This window comes from Typha angustifolia, chromosome 7, assembly GCF_048772165.1.
Source record: "Typha angustifolia cultivar Huaian chromosome 7, ASM4877216v1, whole genome shotgun sequence".
In the NCBI taxonomy this organism is placed as follows: Eukaryota; Viridiplantae; Streptophyta; class Magnoliopsida; order Poales; family Typhaceae; genus Typha; species Typha angustifolia.
The window spans coordinates 17,272,904-17,289,215 of record NC_133245.1 but is presented as its reverse complement, the minus strand read 5'-3'; the positions used below and the strand labels follow the sequence as shown (position 1 = coordinate 17,289,215).

At 39.1% G+C, this 16,312-nt stretch overlaps 3 protein-coding genes across 6 annotated transcripts; 1 reads left to right on the top strand and 2 right to left on the bottom strand.

Moving 5' to 3' along the window:
• Window positions 1-1,627: 1,627 nt before the first annotated feature.
• LOC140764007 (protein ROLLING AND ERECT LEAF 2) lies at window positions 1,628-5,073 on the bottom strand. Its single transcript, XM_073102416.1, has 4 exons — window positions 4,145-5,073; window positions 3,880-4,064; window positions 2,710-2,933; window positions 1,628-2,609 (listed from the first exon to the last, which is right to left on the bottom strand). The coding sequence occupies exons 1-4, from the start codon at window positions 4,962-4,964 to the stop codon at window positions 1,817-1,819; spliced, it is 2,022 nt and encodes a 673-aa protein (XP_072958517.1). The 5' UTR covers window positions 4,965-5,073; the 3' UTR covers window positions 1,628-1,816.
• A 1,748-nt stretch (window positions 5,074-6,821) lies between these two features.
• Window positions 6,822-13,024, top strand: LOC140763927 (COP9 signalosome complex subunit 7). 4 transcript variants are annotated; one of them, XM_073102309.1, is made up of 9 exons: window positions 6,822-7,098; window positions 7,216-7,291; window positions 7,669-7,757; window positions 9,094-9,183; window positions 9,436-9,480; window positions 9,568-9,638; window positions 10,748-10,880; window positions 11,188-11,276; window positions 12,555-13,024. In XM_073102309.1, exons 1-9 carry the CDS (start codon window positions 6,940-6,942, stop codon window positions 12,574-12,576), a joined length of 774 nt encoding a protein of 257 aa, XP_072958410.1. In that variant the 5' UTR covers window positions 6,822-6,939; the 3' UTR covers window positions 12,577-13,024. The 4 variants fall into 4 exon arrangements, with proteins under 4 accessions (XP_072958410.1, XP_072958408.1, XP_072958412.1 ...); XM_073102307.1 differs by having other exon boundaries at window positions 11,185-11,276; XM_073102311.1 differs by having other exon boundaries at window positions 11,171-11,276.
• Window positions 13,025-14,494: 1,470 nt separating this feature from the next.
• LOC140762522 (ethylene-responsive transcription factor 2-like) lies at window positions 14,495-15,650 on the bottom strand. Its single transcript, XM_073100389.1, has one exon. It carries the CDS (start codon window positions 15,546-15,548, stop codon window positions 14,754-14,756), a length of 795 nt encoding a protein of 264 aa, XP_072956490.1. The 5' UTR covers window positions 15,549-15,650; the 3' UTR covers window positions 14,495-14,753.
• Window positions 15,651-16,312: the final 662 nt, after the last annotated feature.

The following is a 16,312-nucleotide window of genomic DNA, read 5'->3' as shown; positions in this document are numbered from 1 at the left end:
GCCGCTTTAGAGGGCGGGGCGATACTTGCGATGTTGGGTGTTATGGTGCTTCGTCTGGAATCAATATCATAGTATGGGCTCAAGGCCCAATACTCCTTTTGGGCCATCGTTTAACAGAGTATCACTAATATCTGAATGTCCACTGTATGCTATCAACTTCTCTTTAATTATTTTTGGATTCTCTCACTCTCTTAACTATTTAATATCTTATATCTCCCAAATTATATATCGAAATATTAAATAATTATTTTTTTATCCTTAATTCTTTTTCTAACTAAGAAAATAAACCGGTCATTAGTATGCCTTGTGTGACGGTTACATGATAATTTTAAATTTAAAAAGGAAAAACTCAAACGGACAAAAACAAATATTTTGGAGGTTTTATATAGTTAGGAGTCAGCCATGCCATATCACCCACCAGCCATGGTGTGGTTGATGATGAACAAATTATTTTATAACCTTTTCTCCTTCGAATCGCAATCTGATATTATCTACGGGAATTCGCAACGGTGCTTTTCCTTTATAGAAAGATGGAATCCTCCTGTAATTTCTTATCGTACTCTTTTGTGAAACTAAACAGCTGTTTGTCATAATTCACGGTTCTTTTTCCTCTTCTTCCGTGCTAAGTTCCAAAGGATAAATACCACACAAAAAGGATTAAAAAAAGAAAAACTTGTCTCCTTCCTCTTTACTATGGCAAGCCTTCTGCTTAGTTCTTTTATGCAGTGCTCCATGATTGCATCCACTAAGAGATAGATAGCAAAGGTCCGAGACAGAGAGAATTGAGATAGATGCCATTGGCCCTCATCTTTATCTCAACCAGCATAAAGGATAGCTACTCCAACCAACTTGCATTAATTCTCCGACCAACAACAAGTATGCCACCCATGTTTGGTGATCTCTCTGACATTAAATATATCATGCAGCTTCTTTGTCAGCGGTGATTTGTGGTAGATCTTTACGCTGCATTATTCTCTTGATGCTCGTATTACTATTGGATTGAATATGGGTGTATATATATATATATATATATATATACAGTTGTTCTATTTATGTTTTACTCTGACAATATTAATTCTTAAATATCAATCCGCATTCAAAGATCTGTCGTCAGAAATGGCAGGGAAGTGCAGCAATAAAAAGTCACAGATTAGTACGGTATGGAGTCAGAAATATCACACGTTCAGTGATGATGAGATTGTAATCTAGAGATAAGCTGCATCATTGATGTATGTGGCTTTCATTTTGTACCTGAAGGGAATAAAACTTTGTAACTTAATTAAACTATCCAATCATATTGGTAACCTCTGACAGTACCAGAGAGATATGCGTCACAATTAGATGGAGGATTAACTCCATTTAGATCTCCTAATTTATTATATATATATATTTTTTAAATTTCTGTCTATTATACCTAACCTATTCTTAATTTAGAGAGTCCATATAACTTTTCTTTTCTTATTTTATTAGAGTCCATGTAGATTAAAACAAGTTTAGGGGAATATATAGAAAACAGTGATAGTTTATATAATCTATATGGCATTATCTCTAAAACGAATTATACTAAGATTAGAAGAACAAAGCAAATGTAAATAGCAAAAAAGAAGATTTATTCAAGCACAAAACTTATAAACCTACCACATTGCCTATACAGAGACATCACCCCCTCCCAATACTCCAGAAAGAGCAAAAATAATACTATAGCAAAAAAAAACCTAATAGCTACATCACATAATTCCCTTTCCTGATTGATTATATCTATATACTTGTTTGCTTTGCTTATAAAGATGAACAACCAAAAATAAAAAATTGTGTGCTACTGCACTGATCCAGCTCGCCGGCAAAGAGCTTCAAGGGCCTCCACAAACATGCTTGAGAAACCTGCCATTGCCTGGAAGACACTCGGTAGGCCGGTCTGGATATTGTTGAGGGTCATCGACCTGGTCACCTCTATAGCCTTGACATGCCTCGTCATCTCATCCTCGACCTTTCTCCGGCATAAGGCAATCTCTGACTTCTTCTCTGCAAGTGGATCGCGGGTGTCAAACACTTGTCCATCGTTGCGATGTCCACCGCCTGGAAGGCTGATACCGACCATAGAGTAGGACTGATAATACTTCTTCTCAATGGTCCTTAAGGCAATGGATTTTTTGTCAAGCTCTTTTGAGTAACCTTCAGCTCGTTTCTTAATCTTTTGCTCCTCTACCTGCTTTGTGTAGATGACATGAATGACATTTATGAAGCTTTTGATTGCTTCAGAAGCTACGGTATCAGGAAGCCGGTCGAGTGCTTGCTTCCACTCATCGCAGAATGCAGTGAGTTCAATTGAAATTGGGGAAGAATGGTCCTGCTGGGGGGTGTCACTGGATACAGGGAAGAGAGTGAGCTTCAGCCATCCATGCAGAGCACAAATATATTCGCGCTGGTACTTGATGAGGCGATAGAAGCTCGAGTGCCAAGCTGAGACGGCGATTTCTAGGTCACGGGTGGCCATCCTGTGAAGATCAGATGTTTCAGCAGCGGAGCAGGTTACAAGACCACGAACTTGGTCGACGATATTGTTCTGGATCTCATGGAACTGGTTCATTGATTTCCACATGCTCAAAAGCCTGGAAGTTTGAATGTAATAACCTGATCCGTTGTTATATGCTGAAGGTACACAAATTCTCATTGAAAAGAACAATTAGATACGAAAGAAGAGGATCTTACCCATAACAGAGCTCGACAAGTTGTTGGGCAAGCTCATTGTCTCGGACCTTAATAATGGCAGAAGAAGTGGTACTGACAGCTTGAGAGGTGACAATGATCAATGATTGCAACTTCTTTATGGAAGCTTTGGTCTTATCCAATTTTGCATCATTCTTTCCCCTATATTCTTGGCTTTGGAGTGTCGAAAGCTTCTTCTCATGCTCAATTTTTACACCCTCTCTTGACTGCAGAGAAAACTCAACCTTTATTTTCATGCTATGGCAAAGCAAAAATACCACAGGCATGGAACCTTGCATAAGTAGACGGGCAGCAAATTATCTATCTGGTCCAAGTATAAAACAGCTATTGCATGAGCATCCAGGAACTAGTATATAATTAATACAAAGAATATTTCTTTATGCTCGACACGAAGTAAAGATATTCATGAAGCTATGCAATAACCATAGCTAAGTTATCTCACAATTTGGGTCAGAATACCAGCACCCATAGACAGCAAAAGAAGTCCATACTCTTGAAGACAAGTTTCATGGGCTGTGAGTTAACAGTCCTCTTCAATTGAAGAACGACAGTATTTCTATACTCCATTCATGGTTGAACTTTGTTAGCCAACCTCAAACAGTAAAAGTTCAACTTACAAAGCCCCAACAACCCAAGTAATAGCACAATTGACCTTGTCAATGGTAGCTCATCATCCAATCCATTTGTTGATCATGGGCATGGCCCACAAATGCAACTTTTCCTTCATGCATTATTTCTGAAACACTAGGTACATAGGCTCCCAAGCAGAAATAATATCTAATAGATTCACATGCCACCAGTGTTTAGGAAGCAAAGAACCACTCCACCCAGCATAAGAATTCTCAACAATCCATACATGATGGTTTTGTTGAGACTAAACAACATTTGATCACCAAATTTCCCCATATAAACTAATCAATCTGAAAACAAAAGGCCCTAACTTTCCAGATAAAGGGAATTTTCTTTATACTACTTGCTACAAAAGAGAAACAAACAAGGATCGAACAGGTTGATGACAATAATTAACATGTCTCATCCTCAAATTGGGAAATAAATAAGTAATCTACTACTTTGCTCCATTATAGCCATCCAGTAATTGGTTTTATCCAATCGTAGATTAGAAAGTAACTCCAGTAAATAAATTAATGTTACCTTCACCTCCGCGTACAGCTTCTTCTCCCAAGCCAGGAGCCTCTCCAAGGTGGATCCATGGCTCTTCCCTCCTCCCGACTCCACCAAAGCTCCGGCATCAAGGCGATACTTTATCGCCAGAGGTGGCTTCGACGTCCACCTTGAGGATAGAGTGCTGAGCAAACTATTTGAATGGTATACTGTCTCTGGAACACGGATGATAAGACAAAATAATTAAGCATCCGCCCATTAGCAATTAATTGGGAATATTAGAGTTCGGTCTTACTCTTTAACTGGCGGAAGCTGCTATCGAGCTTGTCGCGGCCGCACTCGAGCAGCTCAGAGACGGCGTCACCGGCCGCAGCGGCCTTGACAAAGTACTCCTCGATCGCCAACACGATCTCCGCCAGGTTACGGTGGCGCACAACCAACCTCATCTCGTTGGCGGCGGCGAACGACCCCATCTCCGCCGGCGCTGCCCGGTAGGAACCCCCGAACTCTGACCTGACGTGGCTAATCCCTTCCGTTCTCGACCTCATCTCCTCGTCTTCTTCGAGGTCTGACTTGGTGGAGGAGCTGGTGGTAGTGGTGGTGTAGTGCTCGCCTCCTCCGTCTCCTTCTCGGTCGTCCTCTTCTTGGAGGTGGTGGTTTTGGAGGTCTCGGTTTCTGTTAGCTTCTTCTACCTCTGATTTGCGGCGATCGAAGAAATCTGAGCTTGGAGGCGAAGGCGGGTAAAAGTTCTCCCAATCCCACGCGGAGGACGACATCGACGGAGTAGAAGTAGCGTAGGTGGGCTTCGCGACCACTGGCGGTGCCATGTGAACGTAAGTGGCTCTCTTGGAACTGGCGACGGTGGGAGAAGGGGATGAGGGGTTGACAGGAGGGTGGTGGAGGAGGACGGGAGGGGTGTGGTCGGCGACGGCGAGGGGCTCGCCGGCGGCGAAGCGGGAGAGGGAGGTGGCTGTCAGCCGGAGGGAGTGGAGGTAGTCGGAGTGTGCGGTGGCGAGGAGATGGCGGGAGTGGACGGCGGCGGTCATGAGGCGGCGCCGTTCCTTGCACCGCCGCACCGTGTCCTCATTCTCCAGCCGCGAGGCCGCGCAGCCCATGGAGGCAATTCCACGAACAGCTGGAGAGCGCGAAGTGGAAAGAGAATACTACGAGAAAAGGAAAGGAGAGAAGAAGAACCTCCCCCCACTTAAACCACCCCACTTCTTACTTAGTTTTTATTTCCTCTCGTCGCCCAATCGGTGAGCTACTGCATCACTTTTCAGCTATCAGTCAAATTGTATTAAAAAAAAGGGGGCTAAAATTAACCCCAAAATTATGATATTATCTCAAATTTTAAAAAGAGCATCTCTATAACCAACAGAGTTCCACACTCGCAGTCTCTATTAAAATTAATTTTCTTTGCATTATTAAAGAATAATAGATTTTGGGCTTTAAATATATTATGGTTGACGTGCATATAACTAAGCACTACAACCAATTGATTATAATTTAAATGAGCTTTGTGATTGATCTACGTAGTCATAAACGCACTGCTCTTTCAAACTAATACTCCTTTAACCCCTCCCAGATTCCTCTGTGAGTGGGCTAATCTTTTTAGCTTAAGCCAAAGTGAATTAACGCTTTAATGCTAAGTTGCCGACCATTTCATAATATCATTTCATGCACGACGAGACTTCTCCTTTAAGAAAAGAGATGGGATGCAAGGGCGAGTGGAGAATGGAAGCTTACTATAAAAAGCCCAGAAAGGACCAACCAACCACGTGCCTGATGTCTTCGTTTCTTCTCTTTTTTCAATTACTTTTGGAGTTAACTTCCTTTTATAGTTTACGAGTAGTTTTTATTTTCATACATCCCAAGTACTATAAATTTTGAATATTAATGACGAGAGATGATTAAGTCTTAAGCTTTTTTTAATTTTCTCCTCATCTTTTAATCTCTGAGTTCTTTTTAATCGCAACGAATATTTCTGAATAAAAGAGGATTTAATGAACGGTTTAGAGTTGAGATACCCAAGACGAGACCACCTTAAAGAAACAAGTCCAAGAGAAGCATCTGATTCTTTGGTTCATTGGTCCTCACTGGTTTGCTTTCACAGCTAGCAAGCAGTACATGGGAAATTATTAATCTTTGGGTAATTGATTACTACTTCACAAGGCCAACATTTTAGCTATATTTCTCTTTTTATTTTATATAATTATTCTTTGATACTAATCCATATTAATTCAAATATTATTATCGTTTGTACAGCCTCTCTATTAATTGTTTTCAAAGCATCATCATTGTATCTTAGAGAGAAGATAAATAGCTCAGAAGTAAAAGAAAAATATCTTTTATTGATATCTAGTGTTGCATACAGGTAAAATAGTTAACTTATATATATATATATATATAATTACCTTTAGCTAAAATAATTAATGTTATATATACATGATAAACACCCCTAAATTAGGGTGTAAATAATAATAAAAGTAAAATATAGAATATTTTATTGGTCAATTTTCTTAGCCTCCCATTTACCATAGGATTTTTTTTTTCTTCTTATTTTAGAATAAATACCATATTTTATAATAACAGTTAAACATCATAATAACTATATTATAAAATATAAATATTATTTATTAAATTTACATCTAATATCATACACTAACTTAATCACTAATTTATCCTTAATATAATATTGTATCAATCTATTTTATAACAAATCAAATGATAAGATAATTATCTTTATCTTTTTTATTCACTTTATAACACATCAAAGTTAATCATTGCAGTAAGATAGAATATAAAAATAAATTCCTTATTGTAATAATAATAATAAATCGGAAATTACTGTTACTATTTAAACCATATTCCAATATAAACGACACCTTAAATATTTATTTTAAAAAGAGAAAAAAAAATACAAGGGGCGAATGAAAAATTAAAAGTCCATAGAAAACCCACGCACTGTTCCCAAATCGATTGCTCTTCTCAGCTCTCGCTCTCTCTCTCTCTCTCTCTCTCGCTCTCTCGCTCTCTCTCTCTCAACGTCACCGATTCCTCTCTTTCAAAAGAAAAGAAGGCGGAGGGGCGATGGATATCGAGCGGAAGCAATCGGAGCTCATCGACCACTTCGTGAAGCAATCGTCGACCCTCGAAGGCCAACAACTTTCAAACCTAATCCTCGAGGCCACCTCCCACCCTTCGCTCTTCGCCTTCTCCGAGATCATCTCCACCCCCAATCTCGCCAAGGTCGTAAAACCCTCTATTTGATTCTTTTGTTTCTGCTCATCGGATTGCCTTTCGTGGTTATATTTGATCTCCTTCAAGAGAGGGGTTCGCTTGATCTTGGTGTTGTTCTAATCGCAGCTTGAAGGGACCCAGTATTCGAGTTCGTTGGATTTGCTTCGCTTGTTCGCGTATGGGACATGGAACGATTACAAGAGTGAGTGCTTCAGATTTGGTTATTGTTTTTCTATGTCGTCTAATGTTTGATCAATTGTCTGAATTGCGCGCGCTAAGATTAAATATTTATGTGATATTTTCTGTCTTATAATTTGGGAGATGATACCATAGTCGCCGTTAATATGAGGTTACTAGGGGAGCGCTCTCAAATTCTTCTTGTTTTCTGCGTCCTCTAGTGTTTGTTGAATTGATGAATTGATGAATTGTCGGAAGAGGTTGTGCCCCGATACGTATTTCTGTTATGTATTCTATTTCATGATTTTTGAAAGATGATGCCCTAATTGTTGGCACTTGTGTGAAAAATAAACTTGGATCGTAATATATCTTAAAAATGTCTTGAAAACATGGTTTTAACAGGCAATGCTGGATGTCTTCCTGCTCTATTTCCTGATCAAGTCCGGAAGCTGAAACAACTTAGCGTGTTGACCATGGCTGAGACAAACAAGGTATACATATCCAAATTTTTATGACCAGTTTAGATAACTCTTCTTAGATAATCATTACTCTTTAATCCATTGGACCTCTGAGCTATCGACTTCCAATTCATTAACTGAATTTAGTATGCATCAGACCATCAGTACATATACCATCTTCTGTATAATCGTTTTTCATCCCGTTGGTATATCATATATTTTCTCATTGGTGCTGCAAATGAACTTAAAGTTGTATCTATTATTCAGAAATTGTGTCCTTGAACAGCACCACTGTTCTTTGTGAAACCATCAAGTCATGTTTCTGCTTCTCGGGACCTGGAAAATTAAAAGCATAAAGCAAGAGTATGTATTTATGCTTTTGATGTGTTCCTTAGATGCCAGTGTTGACCACAAAGTTAAAGTTTATATAAAACATAAGTGTGTTTTTGTCGGTAATTCTTAACGACAGTAGCATTGCATCTATTCTCATGCTCATGAAAATAAGTGTGTTGGATTGATCCTGATGACCTTAACTATCACAGTAGGGTTTTTGAGATTTATGTTTTAAAGAAGAAGTTCTGGACATATTACCTGTTCTCTACTTTTTCTTCTTCCATTTTCAGTTTAAGTCTTTCCTATCATTAAGATTTAGTAATTATATTTGTTCATTGCTATTTTTCTTATTAGAATGAGAGATTTAGACAACTTCCTACAACAAAAATCATTGTTGTTCTCCTTCTTGATTCTTTCAATGTCTATATGTATTTTCAAAGGCTGTCCTTTCAGTGTTACTTTTTTGTGCGTCAAAATTAGAACAAGTACTTCTGCAAATCATTCTTGACCCTGATAAGTCCTTGTAATTAGCTGAAGAGTAACATGTCTGCCTACTAGAGGTCCTTATAGTCTTTGTATTAAACATGAGTAACATTACATATTTTGAATATTAAAATGCTAACTCATGTGCTGCTTATGCATATAAAGCTAATTTCATTTCAAGCATGTAGCTCAAATTTCTGACTTCTTTATCAATTTTCTTGGTATGAGTTAGAATACTTAACAGAAACAACTTGCCAATTACCTATAAATGGTCGGATCTTTAATGATTGAAATTATATGTGTTGTTGCTGAAGAATATGCTATGCTACTTCTGTGCTATATTTATTTGACATGACATTTTGCAAATACCATAGGGTATTTCATGTGATGTTACGGTTCCCATGAGTTATTACAGTGTGATGTCTTGGACTATTATGTACAAAAACAAATTTTCCACAACTTTCAGGTTGATCATTGACCATCTTGTTGTGGGAGCTCATTTTGTTGCATTCTGAAGAGGCTGATACCTAACTATCACGGTTGCTATTATCAGGTTTTGCCTTATGATCAACTTATGCAAGAACTAGATGTTTCCAATGTAAGGGAACTTGAAGACTTCCTCATTAATGAATGCATGTATGCGGTGAGTGGTTTGCATTTTTTATTTGTTAATTTCTTGCCTTTTCTCTTTCTTTTTTTCACTGTCACATATCTATTGTAGTGATTTACATTGCACTAGATTGATCACAAGTTGAGCACTTGTATGCATTATAAAGTTTTTCTGTATCCTTCGTCTTTCCATTTACATATTTGTTTTGTAGCCTAAATTTTCATGTGTTAGTTTATGGCAGAATCTAGAGTGGTTCTTGAGTTGTACCTTTTGCATTTTATGTAGGGTATTGTTAGAGGAAAGCTGGATCAGTTGCGCAGGAGCTTTGAGGTCAGAATAGACTGTCAGTGGACCTGTTCATATTTAGAAATTCCTTTTTATGTTTGCTCTTCATACTTCATGTTGCTCATGGTGCAGGTGCAATTTGCTGCTGGGAGAGATCTTAGACCTGAACAGCTGAACAGCATGATACAAACATTATCAAGCTGGTAAATTTCGTTTTCTGATAGAGTGATAGTATGTTTGTTCATTATCTTGTTTCGTTGGAAATATTTTGCTGTGGTAGGTCCGTAGGTGCAGTTAGTTTCTCAGAAGCTGATCGAGTTACTCTGTTCGGCTATTGTGCTCTAACGAATTGGATTTGGGAAACAACAACAATTAACATAGCCTATTATTGGGAACTAGGTTGCAGAATTTAGTTTTGCTGTCCTCATGCTAGTGCATTGTATTCATATTATTTTTTTTTAAAAAAAAATAATCAAACTTCAGTTGACCTGCATTATATATGCAAAATAGAACTGTTAGCTGGAATTTTTTGCACTGTATAATGTAGAAAACTCGGATACTTTTATTGGGCCAATAATGTAGATATGTGATATTGTTTACTCCGAACCTTTTATGCTAAGTCTCTTCTGATAGCAGCAGAGAGTGATAGATGGAAGTACATGTGGAAAGTGCCTTTTGCAGGAGTAACTAGTAGGATGTCTGATATCAAAGTTTAGTAGGTGACATATTTTGAATATGTGGAAAATTGAAGAATGATTTGATGGGCTTATTTTGGTCCATGCATCTGAATCTATCACAATGGCAAGCATGTGTATTGTAGGTCCCCCAAAATAGATATTGGGGTCCTAAGAATATAAATCTGAAATGGGGCCCATTCAAAGTACTACATAATACTTTAATGTAGCTATGTTGGTAGTTTGGTACAGCCCGTTATTGTGCTCCTAGGCCATGTCACATAATTCAACGAATCCTAGACTGGATACAGCTAAAAGGAGATGAAAATATCTGTATAGAAGACACCAAATAGTTGGGACTAACTGTCTAACTGCTTATTTCTGTTGGTTTTTGGGTAGTTCTGTAAATTAACAGCCTTCAGTGAGTTTTAGTTCTATAGAGGAAAACGGGTATTTTTCCTGTCTATGTTTCTTATAGTTCTAGTATTACATTGATATGACTATTATAAGAAAATCAAACATGTGATTCTATTATCGCTGCTGTTTGACTGTCTGAATTGAGTTCTTTGATTCATTGTGCATGTACATAACTTAGACCTACAATATCTGTATGTAAGCTAAAGGTCTCAAATTTGCAGGTTGGGCACGTCAGATAGTTTACTACATTTGATTCAAGAGAAAATAAAATGGGCTGATACAATGAGCGAGGCGAATAAAAAACACCGGAAGGAAGTTGAAGACAAGGTGGAAGAAGTGAAGAAATCCATCAAGGTGAGTTTGACCATTTGAATGTAGTATAGATTTCAAATATTAGCTGAAATGTCTGAAATGTGTTGTATTGCCCTTACAAATATATGTGTTTGTTTTCAAGGTACATCAACGCAACTTTTCTGTACCTATCTTATTGATGCCATCATTTCCATGGCAACTTTTCTTTTCTTTTCTTTTTTTCATGCATTATACGAGTCTGTACATACAAGTATGAATAGTATCAGTGTATCAGAACTGCTTTTCAAAAATGGCAAATGTTGGTATGTATCTTACTTACTTGATGGCAGAAGTTAAACAATTTAAGCAGGCCGACGTGGACATACGAGGCCACGAGGAAATCTTTTCTGAGTCTGGAGGAATGATGGACTATGAAGAAGATCGTATCCGATCCAAGAGGTATTTTATAATCATTGTACTGCTATCTGCAACTTATTTTTGGAAATGTTGCAATTATAGGCCTGTTTGTTCATGGCAACATATTGGGTTATCTAAGATATATGCTCAGTCATAACTATATATAAGACAGAATCTGGTGCATTTCTGTGGACATGCAGAGTAAGAGGCTCTAGTTGAGATAATGTCCATGTCATGTGACCTAGCATGAAAGCTAGCAAGAGTGCTTTGATACATCATGTCAAGTACATTTAACAATTCCATCTTACATGTGACTTTTGTTTCCCATGCCACCCAGAAAGAGGTGAAAATGGGCATTAAATCTGACCCAACCGAGACCATATTTGGGTAAAAAATTTCTATTTGACTTGAATATGAATTCGGATAAAGTGGGATTTTTAAGAAAAAAAATTTCAATACAGATTCGGATACGGGTAATTCTTTTAAAGAAAAATCCCGAATGCAAATATTGATATGAATCGGGTATAATTTTTTGGATACGGATATCCATATCTAGAAATAATTTACAGTTTTTACTTTGCTTATTTAGATAATGAATATTGATATTGTTACTAATGATATGATATATTATTTGCAGAGATTAATTTTGCTAACTTTATATATATTTGACATGCAATTTTTTTATAAAAAAAATCCTTAATATTTTGTGTTAATTGTGTTCAAAAGAGAGATCATAACTCGTTTAGAATTTGATCCGTATCCGTTTAAGATCTGACCTTCTATTAGAAATTTATATGATCCTTATTTGTTTAGTTGGAATATGATTTTCCTCCAATATTCTTATCCAAATAAGAAAAAAATGAATTCGAATATGGATTAAACACTATTCGATTCGTTTTCACCCCTACGTACAGATCATTTCTCATGATATGTTTGCATCTCTTCTATAAACTTGCTGCCCCCACAGGCCAACCCCCACCCACCCTCATGATTGTCAATAGGTAGCACATGATATTTTCTCCCTTTGTTTATCTCAGCATCCAGCAACCTAATTAATATCTCAAGTCAACAGATATAGTTTTTCTTTCTTCTGTTTTAACTTAATTTTAGCTGCTTGTATACTCCCAAGTATCTCATGCACAAGTGTACCTTTTCCTATACTTGATCTCTGTCACAAGTATTAATGTAGCTTATGTCCTAATGTTTTGTCTCAGGTGAGCCATGCAGGAATGCTCATCGTTGCACATTTTCTTCAGCTTACTAATTTTTTCACTAACAGATATGTACTAGTTTCTTACCGAAAGATCATTTATATTGCAGGAGACGGCAGCCAATGGCATAGGTGTAACTGAAATTGCTCATTTTGTGTGCATCCTTATGAGCCGCCGGATCTCTTCTTTTAGCTGACAGCGTCCAGGATCAAGCATCTTTTAGCACCGACAACAGTCCTCTCTCCATAATTGCTCCAAACCATATCGGTGACCGCTGAACTTTGTCGTTTCTAAGAGCAGGGTGTTCCAACAAACTGATCGAGTTTCTAACATTTATTTATCATGATGGACTAATCCAGGTTCCAAAAAATGTATTTCTTGGCAAGGTATTTTTCTATGTCTGTGTGCTGTAAGATTTCAAGTGGGTCTCATGGATATACATGCAACTCAGGAGTTCTAAGGATAAATGCTGTATAGACTCTTAAAACTTTGTGGGTTATAGCTTTTCCTGAGCTGGATTATAAGCTTTGTGACCGTTGTCCACATTGACTATAGAATACATACATACATGCATACATATATATACACCGTTCATGGGGCCCATATATATAGGCCTCAACATGCATGTCTCAAACCTGCAATCCTGCTGAAGAATCATACCTCTTAAAGAGGATTGGAAATATATTGTGGTGTGAGATCTGCAATAGGAGGACCCAGTTTAAGTGGAATTGGAGCAAGGGGACAAGAGAGCAAAGAGGTTCCCTTTAAAGTGATGAGCAAAGACTTTGATGTCTCGGCTAAATTTTTGACCAGACAAAGGTTTTAATTGATGGATTATTTGAATGCTAGTTTGGAATGTCTACGAGATGTTGAAAGGAGATCTGCTATTGGACTTACGGGCAGATACTAATTCAACCTTCACATAATTTTCTTCTCATTTTCCTTTGTCTCTCTCTCTCTCTCTCCCTTCCTCGTGCGTCTGAAGTGGTCTTCTTCAATATTTCCTTACAGTTCCTAATGGAGACAGTTATGGGACCATCAGATATTATATTAGTTGCTCATCTCAATATCTATGTGCTTGGTAGATTCTAATTAGGATCTAGTAATAGAATAAATCTGTGTCCCTTTATTCAAAAGTTGGACGTGTGGTTCCAGAAGCATCCCATTCATTCTGCTGGAATAAAACAGCTATTAAGCATTTGATTAGGTTTAGACTATGAACCAGCACATGATCTCAAGTAATATATTTCTTATCTGGCGAGGATAAGCATGAGATTAGCTAGCAAGAGGATAGTTTATTTTTTTTCCCATCAGGATGGTTATAATGGGATCATGGCTATATACAATAATTAACAATATACTGCACCGTCCGGATCATCGTTGCAATTATTCAATGGGGGGGAATATGTATGATGATAAGACTAATAATAGATTATTGCTCCACTGTTGGCCTCCCCATGGCTCTTCCTAACCCGGAAAGGTGAAGGAAGTACTGCTGATGGCCTAATTATATGTCTTTTTTTTAATAGACAGTAAAAGAAGTGCCAAATAAGGCCAATATTTTGACGAAATTTATTTAGTTTGGTGCCACATTATTGGGAGACTAAGCTGTCATATGTCCGTTCCCAGAATTAAAAGTAGAGTGATTTTGGATTCTTGCAACTAATTATTGGGCCCACCTAATACCAAATACCAATACCCATCCCGAGGCGTTCCCTGCATTCATACGCAAGTATGTGTGTGTGGTGTTCGCTGCATTCCACTGAATTTAAATCAGACAATCGAAATAGAGTAATGCCACATATGGCCACCGAGTCCTCTCATTAAATTAGATATTCGAAAAGTACAATTTTAAAAGGAACAAAAAAAATGAGGGTTCCATTAGTTATTTGAAAAGTTTAAATTAATTTTGCAAGATGATATCACTAGAATTTGAATCTGGAATCCTTAAATTTACACTAGGGATCAGTAACCACCAACTGAGCTCAGCCAATGCTTGAGCTCAATTGGGGGAGATCTTGTTCTGTGACGAGGGTTTTTAGAAGTGTCTTTGACGAACGAAACCTTCATTAAGGAACAAAACAAAGAAGATATTCCACAAGCCTTTACACAAAGACGATTTTCCACCAATCACACCAAAGACATCCTTCAGACCAAAAAAAAACTTGAACACTCTACCAGCAGACCGAAGCTTCTGATGATTTCTCTCTGGCAGTTTGCTATTTGCTCCCTAAACTTTACCATATTGATATTATAATTAAGTTTTTTAAGTCTTCCTCCACTCCCAGTCTCCCACTCACACCACTACTCAATTAACCAACAACTGACCGGCAAGTGCCAGTTGTGTGACCCGCCCAACCGGGTAGAGGTCCGGTCTACTCTCAAAACCTAAATTAACCGGCACGGACACCTGAACCGGAGCTGGAGAAGACGAGGGTGGAGGCGCGCCGATCGCCATCGCCATCGACGCCGCCGCTGCCTCCCCTCTCTTTCTCCTCTTCGGCGAGGAAGATGGCGATCGAGGGGAGGAGATCGAGGAGGAGGAGGACGATGACGGTGAGGGTTCCGGCGAGGCGCGCTTGGATCCGGCCGGAGACGGCGCTGGCGTGACGTAATCTGATCCGATCCGGAGAGGGAAGTTGAGGAGCGCGCGCGAGCCGCGCATGCGGTAGGCGGCGCGGTCGTAGGCGAGCGCGGCGTCCTCCGCCGTCTCGAAGGTCCCGAGCCAAACTCTAGCCCCGTTCTTCGCCGGGTCCCTGATTTCCGCCGCGTACTTCCCCCACGGCCGCTGCCTCACCCCCCTGTAGTGCTTCCCCTTCGCCGGCCGCGCCACTGGCTCCGGTGGTGGCGGCATCGCCGGCACTGGCGAGGGTTCAGGCGATTGCTCCTTCTTCACGGGGCCGTCGGGGAGCCATCCGTGGGAGAAGGCGTCGCGTAGGGCGCCGTAGACGACCATGTCGTCGGAGTCGTCGAGGCGGAAGGGGAGGTCGCTCCACTGGTCGGCGACGAGGCTGCCGAAGCTCGAGCTCCGGGAGTACCGCGGTAAGGTCACCGCGGAGGAGGGGATCTCGTCGATAGTTGAGGTGTTCATCTGGGCCAACATGTTACGGCAACCCGGCGGTTACGATAAGGTAAGGAAGTTATAAATTTGATTCAGATTTGATTCAAATTGGGAAGGTGGGTGGAATTTTTGGAGTTGGGGAAGAAGGGGAGGAAAGGGTTTATATAATAGCCGGAGGGTTCACACTTTACATTTGGAACCTCGTGCTTCCGTGAAATTTCCTCGTTTTGGAGCACGTGAGGAAATGTTTCTCTCCTCCTCCTTTTTTAACCAAAACAAAAGCTGCAATATTGCTGACGTAATATTTTTCCTATCTTGTGGGACCAAATTATTGGCTAGTTGGAGAATTCTGACGTCAATGTGAGGTCGTCAGCCCGGTGTGGGACCTACCATGTTTGTCGTGTTTTGCGTCTTGGTGGTGTTGCAAAGTCCGCTGCTCGCCGATTTCGGAGAAGCAACCTCCTGTCCTGGGCCATCAAAGTGGGCCCAAAACTGGTTAGATTTCCTTTCCTTCTCCCTATGATGCTCTAGTTCTTAAATATTTACTTATAGCATGGGTTGAGTGGGGAGTCATTATAATACAAACACAGAACATGATCTATTTATTAACAAAAACACAATTCATTTATTAAATGGAATATAATAAGTTATCAAGGGACGTAAATTATTTATATTTATATTTATTATTCGACTTATAAATAGATTTACTCAACTTATAAATGAGTTTTTTTTTAAGATTATAGACAAGCTAATCGAGTGATTGACAGATTACTTAGGTCATTACCTGTAATCGTGTCAAAAATAAG